This window comes from Schistocerca nitens, chromosome 11, assembly GCF_023898315.1.
Source record: "Schistocerca nitens isolate TAMUIC-IGC-003100 chromosome 11, iqSchNite1.1, whole genome shotgun sequence".
Classification (NCBI taxonomy): domain Eukaryota; kingdom Metazoa; phylum Arthropoda; class Insecta; order Orthoptera; family Acrididae; genus Schistocerca; species Schistocerca nitens.
This window is the reverse complement of record NC_064624.1, coordinates 105,630,378-105,645,374: the sequence shown is the minus strand read 5'-3', so window position 1 is coordinate 105,645,374 and position 14,997 is coordinate 105,630,378. Positions and strand designations below refer to the sequence as shown.

The window sequence follows — 14,997 nt, the reverse complement described above, 5'->3', positions numbered from 1 at the left end:
GTTTAACACATTCAAAATTTCAAGGAATGAAATTGATTCTCAGCTGAAGTGGTGTGAACACTCAAAGGCACTTGCAAACAGAATGTCATTAACATGTTATGCTCTTAGAATCCTATCATCAGTGTGTAACATGCAGAGTCTTTTAGTTACATATTATTCATACGAGGGCAGTTCAATAAGTAATGCAACACATTTTTTTTCTGAAACAGGGGTTGTTTTATTCAGCATTGAAATACACCAGGTTATTCCCCAATCTTTTAGCTACACAACACTATTTTTCAACATAATCTCCATTCAATGCTACGGCCTTACGCCACCTTGAAATGAGGGCCTGTATGCCTGCACGGTACCATTCCACTGGTCGATGTCGGAGCCAACGTCGTACTGCATCAATAACTTCTTCATCATCCGTGTAGTGCGTCCCACGGATTGCGTCCTTCATTGGGCCAAACATAGGGAAATTCGACGGTGCAAGATCGGGGCTGTAGGGTGCACGAGGAAGAACAGTCCACTGAAGTTTTGTGAGCTCCTCTCGGCTGCGAAGACTTGTGTGAGGTCTTGCGTTGTCATGAAGAAGGGGAAGTTCGTTCTGATTTTTGTGCTTACGAACTCGCTGAAGTCATTTCTTCAATTTCTGAAGAGTAGCACAATACACTTCAGAGTTGATCGTTTGACCATGGGGAAGGACATCGAACAGAATAACCCCTTCAGCGTCCCAGAAGACTGTAACCGTGACTTTACCGGCTGAGGGTATGGCTTTAAACTTTTTCTTGGTAGGGGAGTGGGTGTGGCGCCACTCCATTGATTGCCGTTTTGTTTCAGGTTCGAAGTGATGAACCCATGTTTCATTGCCTGTAACAATCTTTGACAAGAAATTGTCACCCTCAGCCACATGACGAGCAAGCAATTCCGCACAGATGGTTCTCCTTTGCTCTTTATGGTGTTCGGTTAGACAACGAGGGACCCAGCGGGAACAAACCTTTGAATATCCCAACTGGTGAACAATTGTGACAGCACTACCAACAGAGATGTCAAGTTGAGCACTGAGTTGTTTGATGGTGATCCGTCGATCATCTCGAACGAGTGTGTTCGCACGCTCCACCATTGCAGGAGTCACAGCTGTGGACGGCTGGCCCGCACGCGGGAGATCAGACAGTCTTGCTTGACCTTGCGGCGATGATGACACACGTTTTGCCCAACGACTCACCGTGCTTTTGTCCACTGCCAGATCACCGTAGACATTCTGCAAGCGCCTACGAATATCTGAGATGCCCTGGTTTTCCGCCAAAAGAAACTCGATCACTGCCCGTTGTTTGCAACGCACATCCGTTACAGACGCCATTTTAACAGCTCCGTACAGCGTTGCCACCTGTCGGAAGTCAATGAAACTATACGAGACGAAGCAGGAATGTTTGAAAATATTCCACAAGAAATTTCCGGTTTTTTCAACCAAAATTGGCCGAGAAAAAAATGTGTTGCATTACTTATTGAACTGCCCTCGTATGTACACTCAATTCTTAGCTATGGCATTCTTTCTTCGGGAAAAAAAAAAAAAAAAAAAAAAAAAAAACAATAATTTTGAAACTCCAGAAAAGAGCTATAAGAATAATAATCAAAACTAATAGTCAAGCTCATTGTAAAGATCTGTTCAAAACACTGGGGATTTTAACTGCTCCATGTGAATACATTTACCAGTCAGTTGTACACATAAAAATAACATTGGTAATGACTGCACAAACAACTCTGTCCATGACCATGCACTCAACTTACATTTAACAAGAAAAAATAAACATAAAACTCAAAACAGCATTTTCTGCCAAGGAATAAAACTGCACAATTAATTACAAAAAGAGATTCAATACACTGAAAAAATACACTTATTTAAAAAGGCGGCTAAAAAGTACCTGTTATGCAATACATTTTATACATTGAAGGATTACTTAAATAAAACAAGGTAGGGATCTGAAAAAAAAATTTATACAAATAATAATAATAATAATAATAATAATAATAATAATAATAATAATAATTATAAAACATCCAACATTCCACATAACACCTTCAGTTTATTTTTTCTGCTTATTTTTTTCCTTTCTAGAAATACTTACCACCAAGCTATGGATAACACAATACTAACACCTCTTCCTCTTTCTGAGCTCAACATCTCACTCATTATGGAGCGATGCTGACTCAGTTTTTTAGGATAGCAAATGGGAAGTTGCAGTACAGAAAATGGCCCAGAGATTGCCAGTGTGTGTGTGTGTGTGTGTGTGTGTGTGTGTGTGTGTGTGTGTGTGTGTGTGTGTGTGAAGTGTTATGAAACAATGTGTGTGCAATGACTGATAGTGAGATATGACTGAACAATGTGGCATTACATTATTTAATGTTTTTTGTAAAAAAAAAGTATGCCAGGAGTAAATCTAATGATTGTCTCTAACAAGAAGTCTGTAAATATATGTGTATGCGAATTACCTTATTTTAAATTGATCTAAACTTGTAAATACTATTCTGTTGTAAATTTCACAGTTTAGTTACCTTTCCCTGCTGCCCTCAAATCTAAGCCCATATGTATTCACAGATGGGCAGGGGTGTGCACGTTTTTTTCAGTTTATGAGGAATATCCCTTTTACGTCGTAGATCCAGGTTGGAAGATCACACAATCTTCTGTGGGAGGACCTAGTGTACAGGTAATTTCCTCCCATGATGTGCACTACTTGGTGTCACTATCTGACAGTTCCAAAATGTAGCTTCACTGTACTCTGAATTCTAATTTTCTGATTGAAAGAAACTTTGCAGCCACAGTAGATAAATTTATAGGCTCAGACAATTTTCTGCGTATCTAGGTTCATTTACTTGTCATTAAGAGAGCACATTTACCATAAAGCCTCACCTGCATATCCTATCTGTACAGCAAGTCTTGTCAGTTTGGCCTGCAGTACAGACTTCTGTTTCTTCGATGTCAATGGACGTCCTTCTTCTTGAGAGCCCGTGTAACCTCGGAACCTGCCCATTGTTGAAACTGATGCTGATGGACCATCTTTACCGGCTTCTGCATACGGAGAAACAAAATAACAATTTTGGTCACTTTTTATAAGAAACATAATTACAGACTAATAATTTTAGAAAACAGTATAATATTATTTTGAAAACAGTCTTGATCACAAAAAATATTTATTAAAATGGTAAATGGTTTCAATCAATTATGATCACCTTCACACCATTCTCTGAAATATGGTACCAGTAACATTACAACTTAGAGGTACACAGAAATAATGTAAATTAAAAACTAAGATCACTAAAATCAAACAAAATTAATGAAAAGATTTATATCCTATGATGGTGAGCAGACATGGCAGGCAGAGTGCAAAACTTATGTGCAAAGACACAAATGTTGACAGCGGAATAGTGTGAACACACAATAGTTACATAGGAGGAACTCTGCCCAATGCATGCTGCATGAAATAGTTAGGAGCCAGTGAGAAGAAGTGTAAGACAAAAATGTATCAGAAATATTAGAAGTATAAATCTGAGTATCAAAACTTAGAAAAAATACATTTAATTACAACAGCATTAACTACTATGAGCAGTAGTTAATCCGTAAACCGATAATAAAAAGTAGGTACAGAATCCAATAACAACCAGCTATGGGAACAAAAGTTGCCCTCTGTGGTCAGTATGTTAAAGTACAAAACAAACTGTAGGAACACTGTCACAGCAAAGATGATTAAAATTGATGCCACTGGTTGTCACAGAGATGGCATAATGAGCATTGATGTGGTATGTCCCTAGGAAGCACATGGTGAACCAAAGATGTAATGGCAAAACGGCAACAGGCAGACACTGTCAGTCACTATAGAGATGACAGTTCAGTGAAGCACTTATGTGTTGAAAAACAGATGCAATCAGTTGCCATAGAGATGTATACATTCAATGAGCCACCAGGAATCGATGAAGAAAAGAGTCACACGTCCAGCATGCATCTGTGGTAATCCAGATGTCATGTCAGCATTCTAATGGTGACAAGAAGACACAACTGGGCATAATAGAGATGAGAATGTCAGTAAACAATCCGATGTATGCAGATTAAAAAGTAATTGGCCTGGAACTTGACCACTGAAAATATATACAATGGCCAAAATGACCACTAATGGAATGAAGAATAATTTGAGACAGCATATACACGATATGGATCATGTAGTCCAAGCACAAAATGAAATTAAAAACAATATTATATTTTTAGCAAATGGTTTTTAATGTCATTTTATTTATTCATGCTTTCAACACCCAACTGCGTCCCTACACATACGATTCATGCTCCACCTACTGCCTCCACTTACCATTTTAAGGTATACATCTTTTCATTAATGTTGTTTTATTTTATTGGTCTTAGTTATTAACTATCATTGTTTCTGTGTACCTCCAAGTTGTAACATTACTTGTATTTGAGAGATTGCTCTGAAGATGACTGTAATTGACTGAAACCAATCAGACGGTTCGTCATCAATAGTGTCTCTCACTTTATGAGACACGGCAGAGAAGTTTGGTATTTAAAACAGGGCATTGGCACAATGTCTGGTGATCAGGAACTTTATGCCAGCCAAATACTGGCAGTGAAAATTTTTTCCACCACCAGAATTCGAACCGGCATACCGCCACCACACAAGTGTGCGTTTGTGTCATCAACCATGATATTCAGTTACATCCCAGCTAGCACTCAAGCTTATTTCAAGGTGGATATTGAGTTTAGGTTCAGCTGAAAATTCAAGATTGAAAAATCAACCTGTTACACAGTTTACATCAAGCTGTAAAAATTTAGCTTGAATTAAAATAATTTTCCCAAACTTGAAATAAACTGTAATTTCCCTGGAAGGCTGTACAGCAGATGCGCGCGCAGCATAGCTTCCATAGACGTCCACAGGAAGCGTCACAAGCGTTTATAAGCCTTGCACTGACTTTGCTAGGTTTACGGGCATTTGCTCTGGTCTGTGTGCTGGGGCTGGAGGGGCTTCAGAATAATTAAATTTTAAAATAAAACAATTTTAAACACTTTGAAAGTAGAAAAATTTAAACATACATGTCTTGATAATTTTTTTTTTTCTCACATCATTTCATTCTGATATATATTTAATTAATTAGGTTCAATAAATACAGATTAATAATTATGTAGCTTAAACCAAGCTGTAAATACCAGGCTGTATTTCACATGTGTAGATGCAGCTGGAGCCAAACTTGATAAGTCAAGCTTGAAATATAGCTTGAACTCTGCCAACTTTGATGTTTGTTTCAAGCTTGAATCCAACTAACAGGCCTGAATATTCCAGCTTTGATCAAGCTTATATACTTGAACTTTACATCTGGAAACAAGTTTGAAACCGGCTTACTGTGCTATCTGGGATATGTGAAATTTCAAACAAAACTGAAAGATAGCCCTTTTGATGATCCAGCAGTCACATGTTAACTTCATTATGTGGTAATAGAGGGAAACATTCCACGTGGGAAAAATATGTCTAAAAACAAAGATGATGTGACTTACCGAACGAAAGTGCTGGCAGGTCGATAGACACACAAACAAACACAAACATACACACGAAATTCAAGCTTTCACAACAAACGGTTGCTTCATCAGGAAAGAGGGAAGGAGAGGGAAAGACGAAAGGATGTGGGTTTTAAGGGAGAGGGTAAGGAGTCATTCCAATCCCGGGAGCGGAAAGACTTACCTTAGGGGGAAAAAAAGACAGGTATACACTCGCACACACTCACATATCCATCCACACATACACAGACACAAGCAGACATTTGTAAAGGCAAAGAGTTTGGGCAGAGATGTCAGTCGAGGCGGAAGTACAGAGGCAAAGATGTTGTTGAAAGACAGGTGAGGTATGAGCGGCGGCAAATTGAAATTAGCGGAGATTGAGGCCTGGCGGATAACGAGAAGAGAGGATATACTGAAGGGCAAGTTCCCATATCCGGAGTTCTGACAGGTTGGTGTTAGTGGGAAGTATCCAGATAACTCGGACGGTGTAACACTGTGCCAAGATGTGCTGGCCGTGCACCAAGGCATGTTTAGCCACAGGGTGATCCTCATTACCAACAAACACTGTCTGCCTGTGTCCATTTATGCGAATGGACAGTTTGTTGCTGGTCTCCCCACTCCACCAAGAGTGTCTTTCCGCCGTCCACCTAACCTTCATAACCTCTTAGTTCATCCCTATGAAATCCCCAAACCACCTTCCCTACCCTCTGGCTCCTACCCTTGTAACTGCCCCCGGTGTAAAACCTGTCCCGTGCATCCTCCCACCACCACCTACTCCAGTCCTGTAACCCGGAAGGTGTACACGATCAAAGGCAGAGCCACGTGTGAAAGCACCCACGTGATTTACCAACTGACCTGCCTACACTGTGAAGCTTTCTATGTGGGAATGACCAGAAAGAAACTGTCCATTCACATGAACAGACACAGGCAGACAGTGTTTGTTGGTAATGAGGATCACCATGTGGCTAAACATGCCTTGGTGCACGGCCAGCACATCTTGGCACAGTGTTACACCGTCCGGGTTATCTGGATACTTCCCACTAACACCAACCTGTCAGAACCCCGGAGATGGGAACTTGCCCTTCAGTATATCCTCTCTTCTCGTTACCCACCAGGACTCAACCTCTGCTAATTTCAATTTGCCACCGCTCATACCTCACCTGTCGTTCAACAACATCTTTGCCTTTGTACTTCCGCCTCGACTGACATCTCTGCCCAAACTCTTTCCTTTACAAATGTCTGCTTGTGTCTGTGTATGTGCGGATGGATATGTCTGTGTATGCGAGTGTATACCTATCCTTTTTTCCCCATAAGGTAAATCTTTCCACTCCCGGGATTGGAATGACTCCTTACCCTCTCCCTTAAAACCCACATCCTTTCGTCTTGCCCTCTCCTTCCCTCTTTCCTGATGAAGCAACCGTTTGTTGCGAAAGATTTAATTTTGTGTGTATGTTTGTGTTTGTTTGTGTGTCTATCAACCTGCCAGCTCTTTCGTTTGGTAAATCACATCATCTTTGTTTTTAGATATATTTTTCCCATGTGGAATGTTTCCATCTATTATATTCATTATGTAGTAAGTACTATTTAGCAATTTCAAGAATGGCAAACTATTATTTTAGGCTCTGTAGGGTTTGAGAAATACATTTTATTTGTGAACAGACCACACTGCTTCCACATTCCAAATTTTTTACTCCTATGTCACAAGAAGCAACTACAGTGTGTAGTCCAGATCAATCCAGATATTTTATTATTCTTTCTAAGAGTGCACTATTTATTGTGACATATGAGGCCATAACACTTGGTGATTAGAGTAAGCTGTTCACCTCTTAATATTTCCAGAACCATTTAAGACATTGTAATTCCGTTTTCACTCAGACAAACTATGAGATAGTTCTCACTAAATGGTATATGTGTCTTTTTGAAGCTGTATTAATTACACTTTTCCTTTTTCAGATTATTGCAGAGTCATTTTGGCCATTGTATATATTTTCAGTGGCCAAGTTCCAGGCCAATTACTTTTTAATCTACATACATCGGATTGTTTACTGACATTCTCATCTCCATTATGCCCAGTGGTGTCTTCCTGTCACCATTAGAATGCTGGCATGACATCTGGATTACCACAGATGCATGCTGGACGTGTGACTCTTTCCTTCATCGATTCCTGGTGGTTCATTGAATGTATACATCTCTATGGCAACTGACTGCATCTGTTTTTCAACACATAAGTGCTTCACTGAACTGTCATCTCTATAGTGACTGACAGTGTCTGCCTGTTGCTGTTTTGCCATTACATCTTTGGTTCACCATGTGCTTTCCAGGGACATACCACATCAATGCTCATTATGCCATCTCTGTGACAACCAGTGGCATCAATTTTAATCATCTTTGCTGCGACAGTGTTCCTACAGTTTGTTTTGTACTTTAACATACTGACCACAGAGGGCAACTTTTGTTCCCATAGCTGGTTGTTATTGGATTCTGTACCTACTTTTTATTATCGGTTTACGGATTAACTACTGCTCATAGTAGTTAATGCTGTTGTAATTAAATGTATTTTTTCTAAGTTTTGATACTCAGATTTATAGTTCTAATATTTCTGATACATTTTTGTCTTACGCTTCTTCTCACTGGCTCATGCGGCATGCATTGGGCAGAGTTCCTCCTATGTAACCATTGTGTGTTCACACTATTCCGCTGTCAACATTTGTGTCTTTGCACATATGTTTTGCACTCTGCCTGCGGCAGTAATTTCTTCTTCTAGTATTATGGTTCTAAAAGAGTTGAATTCATCGTCATTTTTCTCTTCAAAATGCAGTTACTAGCTTTAGATAATTACAATATTTGAGTTATTCCAGGTCAAGTGGACCATGGGTTCCTAATCGACCATTTACAAACTGAATGGAAGTTTGTGGGAAAGTTCCACAATGTCTTGGATGGGTATGTACGAGAGTGTGCTGAAAAGCAATGTCCCCATATTTTTTATGTGAAAACTCAAAGCTTTTTAAATAACACAAATGTTATTAACATCCTAATCTTTATTCTTTATGTCTACTATTTGCAGCTATCTGTCACTAGAGGCCTCCGAATTGCACCGTGCAACCTGATGCCATGTTACGTAACTATGTCAGCGTGTGAGAAACAGTGTGCTGTAATAGAGTATGAGATTCTAAGAGTTTGTCCACACATAAAGCACTCTCTACTTCATTATGACAATGCCAGACTACACACAAGCACTGTGACATCTGCAACACTCAAACACCTGGAGTTCACTGTCATTCATCATCCTCCATACAGTCCTGACATTGTCCCATCCAACTTTTATCTATTTACAAAACTTAAAGAAAACCCTCAATGGCTTCACTTTAATAGTGATGAAGTGGTGCAAGCAGAAGTGAGGTTGTGGCTCTATCAACAAAGTTAAACAGTGACGGTATCAACAAATCAGCCTCTCGTTGGGAGAAATGTGATTACCACCAGGATGACTATGTTGAGAAATAAATATGCAGACATGAGGAAAAAAGATGTAGAATGTTAACAAAGTTTGTTTTATTTGAAAATTTTTAAGTTTTCATATAAAAAATTTGTAGTCATTATTTTTCAGCACACACTGAATCAAAGTTTCAGCACAATATCTCCTTTGACTCCACTCCGACAACCTTTCATAGGTAGGAGTCCCAAGCATGGCAAAGTGCCAACTTTGGATACCTTTTTATAAAAGGTACTCTTAGCTCACAAGCCCCTGATTTTGTATATTTCTACAACTTTTTGTGATGAACAAGAATATATTACTGATTAAATTTTTAAGTGCTCTTAAACGGGGTGATTTTGGATGGTTTTGTCGTTATTGTGATTGTAACTTTCATATATATTGTTAGATTAAATTGATTGTTATGGAAGTGGTAGGGTATATGTGTAACGAATAAAATATTCCAGAACCAGGAAGTGTATGTGTAGGTATATTTATCTGAGGCACTTAAATAGAGTGTCCGAAGTCACCCCATGGATTGGGGTGATTTTGGACACGTGTTTTTTAAATCTCTGTCCGAAGTTACAGTATATAGAGCGCAAATTTGGACAGTTACTGAATTTTTTTAAATTCTATATGCTTTTTATTTGATTTTGGTGACATTTTACACATTTTAAGGTGGCCCTTTGTTACGAATAACTGATATGGAATGATATAATAAATTTTATATATTACAGATAAGTTTTTATTTTGCAAGAAATTAAATAAATTTTTTTTTACAGTTCTTAACTGAAATATTAGAACCAGAGAGAAACAAACAAAGTAATTTAACTAAAAGGTCAAAATAATTTTTCTCACTCATCATTCTAAATTAACTTGCAAACACTTAAGGTAAACGATTGTCTTCGAGTCTAAAGCACATCTTCTTGAAAAATGAACATTCCTCTCTTCTCAACTGGTGTGGGAAGTATTCTCAAAATTTGTAATTTTTGTATTGTGTCTTCATCGGGGACATTAGGAAAGACAAGTATGTTTTTACTGTTCTCATGAGGGTGCAAGAATTTCACACTTACTTCTGTAGCACCAACATTTGTGGCCGCTCCAACATACAGCCTTGTTTGCTCCTTGTTTCCACATTTATATTTGTACTCTGCAACAAGAAAAGCCTCTTCTTTCAGCAGTTAAACTTCATTGGATGATGTGTCGTTTTCACTTTCACTACTGCTAGAAGCACTGTCACTTGTTTCAGCACTGTTTTCGTTTCCTTGAAAATCTCGGCCAGTTATTGATTTTCCAGGTTGAACATCTAGTTTGCGGCAGCGGCGGGAGCTACCAAGCTTATTTGGATGATAACAAATTTATTTGAGGATTTCTTCAATAGTGGAAGACCGTGGGTCTGCATTGCTTTGCTGGCTCCCCTCATTATCAGGCAATTTTCGTAAGACATGATCTGGATCAAAAGGGATTAGGTCCATTTTCCTTGGAGTTTGCTGAAATCTTAGTCAGTGTCTTCTTCAGAAGAGATGGGAAGGCATCCTTGGAAATGGTCCCATGAGTGTGTTTCTTCCAATCAGTTAATACAGCTAGCCACGCTGCTTTCATTGGCCTGAAAAAGCTTACATCGAGCAGTTGGAGGAGGTGTGTGCTATTGGCGGGAAGGAGAATGAATGAAATATTGTTCCGCTCACACTCTTCAATAACACTTAAAGACACGTGACTGGATAAGTTGTCTCCAAACATGACTGTTGGCCCATTTTGCCTTTTCAAATACAGCAAAGCGATTGTAAAGAACCAGTCTCCAAATACTGGCAGATCAAGCCATCCACTTTTGTTCCTATTGAAATGGGTTCCTTGTGGTCCACCTTCTTGCCATGTGTCCCACAAATGCTCCGATTTGTAAAGGACATACAGAGGAAGCACTTTACCATCAGCACTCGCTGCCATTATTATTGAGACACTAGCACTGGCTGTCCTACCATTTTTTTTTTTTCTATGTGCTTCCTGCACTTTATTTTGTAGGGTTGATTTAGGTATACCATACAAATCACGTGCTTTTCTATACAATAATTTACCTCTCTGAATATCACAAACAGCTTTATCTAAAAGTTCTGGGTCATAATTACACCATACTGTAGCCCGTCTCCTGCTCTTATATGTTCTTGGCATTGTCCAAAATCACCCCACACAGAACACAGTTTTGCAAAAACCATCATTATTTTATAACCTTGCACGAGAAACTTGACAAACTTGTACAGAAATTGTCTCAATGCTGTTAGCTACTGAGCACATTGACAATTACGGTTGCAATAACTTCCTGCTTGGCGCAACAATAGAAAGTTTCCACTATACGATAATGCATGGAAATTTAACACTGAGACTGTTCATCAATTATTTACCTAGGGAAGCAACTGACGCAAAATAAAAGTTGTGGAAAGCGATAAATGCAATCTTGCGCTTAAAATAACTGGTGCACAGACATTAAAATATGTAACTCTTTGTTTCTATGCAGTGGCAAAGAACAAATAAACCATACTGTCCGAATTCGCCCCAGTGTCCGAAATCACCCCATTTGATGGCATCCATGGTGACAGTTGTACTTTTTCAAAAATGCCATTAAATTCATTGTAAAACTTGGAAAGCAGATCTTTAACCAATCATAAACCATAATTATATGGCCGGATTCAGCCAAGACTTGGTGAATAACACACTGTGTGGGGCGGCGGGTGGAATAATAGAATAAATGTTTTGTATTTATGCTGTTTGTCGTTCTCAACACTGGCTCTCTAACTACAATATTGGCAACCAGAAAGTGATTAGCAAAACATGAAGCCTGTAATTAGAATTCCTAGTGCCCACTTCATCTGAGAAATACATTTATAGCTACAGCTTATAGCTCTGAGGAATTAGGAGATTGTCTGGGATTCATAATCAAAAACCATTCTCTCTAAAATGATCACTATATTCTGAAAGTCACAGACCAAAAAGAATCCACACAATCCAACTACCAGAGCAGTTCAGAGTCTAATGCGCTGATGCAACTATAACTGTTCAAATTAAATGTTTAAGTGAATGCTCGCCATAATTTGATGATAATGTTCATCAAACGACACGCTAATAATGGTAGAATGTCTGTCCTGCTGTGGCACGTGAAAATACGACATACGCATACTAAAGATAGATCATTAACATCATCCCAAAATTAACACTTCTCTCGAAAATGATTTCATGGTTACGCGTATCCCGAGTAACTTATTACTGCATCCGAGGCTGTTTATATCAACGATACAAACGTGACGCGACTCCCGGCACAGGTGGTGCGCTAATCAGTGTCTGGAGAGAACTAGGGCCTTTTTCCTCCTGCGCAGCATTCTTACATATAAAGTCGCGGTGCGGACGGCTAAGGGAACACCTGATCAAATCTGCTCTCCCGACTAGCCGCTGGGCTAGTATTGCACCACTTTAAGTTATCGAATAAATCATTGCTTCCTTTGCTGATGGCCGATGAAGCTCTCAATTTAAATGTGCAATCAACACACAGGTAAGTAATCATAATAAAAGTCTGATGTGGCTAAGTCAAATATTTTGGGCGAGAGAATTAATTTAATTACACTACACACAGTAGACGAGCTCTGAACTTGCCCTTTGGAGATACGCTATCGCTATAGTTTTATAGTTATTCTGTTAAAACTTCTCACATTTTTATGATTATAGTGGATCTCCCTTCTACTTAAATTTAAACATCCTAGCTTTATTTATTCGCCTACTTAATCTATCTTGCTTCCTTAATTTCTAAGACAAAAACCAGAAAATCATGAATTTCAACTAAAATTTTAATTTGTGAGATCCAGAAGACTGTTTCTACTAAATTATTACGAAAAAGGATTCTAAATATAAATTTTTAAGTTTCTAGTTCTTTTCTGTTGCGCCAATGATTTTTACAGAAAAACATCCAAATTTCGAAAATGGTTAAAGTTATTGAACTGATATTCAACACATATTGATTTAGTATTACTCCTGACATGCTAGAAACGTTTCAGGTTATTTACTTCATTTTTAATGTACTGCGCAACATTTATGATGTCAGAGCTAGTTACAGTGGACTGGCTGGCACACAATGGAAAGACTGATGTGAATTTTATAAGGTGTGAGTAGGCTGCTTCCCTACAACTGACATGCTGACGTCTTGTGCATTTGTACAATAGCCTGTGTCCTCCTCTATCAAAACACCATATTGGCTAAAAGTAAGTCACACTTTTTATCCAAATTACATCCTTGAAAAGTTAGAGTGCAGCTTATATCTGCTACATTGTCTTTTTGCAAACAACTACCGTAGAAAAATTAAGCTCACATGCAACACTCCAACTAACACTCATAGCTAAAACTGGCAACAAGGCATTTTGCTACACAACAATGCAAACTTTTACCCTAGTTATATTGGTGTTAACATTGCATAGGTCTATTAGTACTGTTTTAATAGCTTATAATTCTGTTTAAGTTGAATACCGGTAAGAGAGCGTGATTTATGATGATATGGATAACCATTTGGAGTGAAAAGCATCATCAAGCCAAGGAACTGGGCTACTGAAGAAGGAAAATGGAAGAAGGCAGTCTCAAGGAGAAAATCATTCAGGGGACTGAAATGTGCCATGTATCCAGAACTTGAAGATAAAGTCCTTTTCTATGTGCAATGTAAGAGAAAATATGGGACATATTTATCAAATGAGAAACTATTCAACTAAAGGTCTCAGAAATTGCAAAAGCCCTACACATGTGAAAACTAGAATTTTGTGTGTGTATTTTTCCCGAGGACATGCAGATTTACTGTATGATTAAATGATGATGGCATCCTCTTGGGTAAAATATTCCGGAGATAAAATAGCCCCCCATTCGGATCTCCGGGCGGGGACTACTCAAGAGGACGTCGTTATCAGGAGAAAGAAAACTGGCATTCTACGGATCGGAGCGTGGAATGTCAGATCCCTTAATCGGGCAGGTAGGATAGAAAATTTAAAAAAGGAAATGGATAGGTTAAAGTTGGATATAGTGGGAATTAGTGAAGTTCGGTGGCAGGAGGAACAAGACTTTTGGTCTGGTGATTACAGGGTTATAAATACAAAATCAAATAGGGGTAATGCAGAAGTAGGTTTAATAATGAATAAAAAATTGGAGTGCGGGTTAGTTACTACAAATAGCATAGTGAACACATTATTGTGGCCAAGATAGACACAAAGCCCATGCCTACTACAGTAGTACAAATTTATATGCCAACTAGCTCTGCAGATGATGAAGAAATTGATGAAATGTATGACGAGATAAAAGAAATTATTCAGGTAGTGAAGGGAGACGAAAATTTAATAGTCATGGGTGACTGGAATTCGTCAGTAGGAAAAGGGAGAGAAGGAAACATAGTAGGTGAATATGGATTGGGGGGAAGAAATGAAAGAGGAAGCCGCCTGGTAGAATTTTGCACAGAGCATAACTTAATCATAGCTAACACTTGGTTCAAGAATCATCAAAGAAGGTTGTATACATGGAAGAACCCTGGAGATACTAAAAGGTATCAGATAGATTATATAATGGTAAGACAGAGATTTAGGAACCAGGTTTTAAACTGTAAGCCATTTCCAGGGGCAGATGTGGATTCTGACCACAATCTATTGGTTATGAACTGCAGATTGAAACTGAAGAAACTGCAAAAAGGTGGGAATTTAAGGAGATGGGGCCTGGATAAACTGAAAGAACCAGAGGTTGTACAGAATTTCAAGGAGAGCATAAGGGAACAATTGACAGGAATGGGGGATAGAAATACAGTAGAAGAAGAATGGGTAGCTCTAAGGGATGAAGTAGTGAAGGCAGCAGACGATCAAGTAGGTAAAAAGACGAGGGCTAATAGAAATCCTTGGGTAACAGAAGAAATATTGAATTTAATTGATGAAAGGAGAAAATATGAAACTGCAGTAAATGAAGCAGGCAAAAAGGAATACAAACGTCTCAA

At 38.6% G+C, this 14,997-nt stretch overlaps 1 protein-coding gene across 1 annotated transcript in view; it reads right to left on the bottom strand.

Moving 5' to 3' along the window:
* Positions 1 to 14,997, bottom strand: part of LOC126213343 (plasma membrane calcium-transporting ATPase 3-like) — a 548,976-nt gene that overhangs the window by 390,646 nt on the left and 143,333 nt on the right. Inside the window, exons 8-9 of the mRNA XM_049941041.1 lie at positions 14,085 to 14,091; positions 2,891 to 2,977 (exon numbers count right to left, since the gene is read on the bottom strand). Coding sequence (XP_049796998.1) covers positions 2,891 to 2,977; positions 14,085 to 14,091 — 94 coding nt within the window. The remainder of the gene's footprint in view (positions 1 to 2,890; positions 2,978 to 14,084; positions 14,092 to 14,997) is intronic.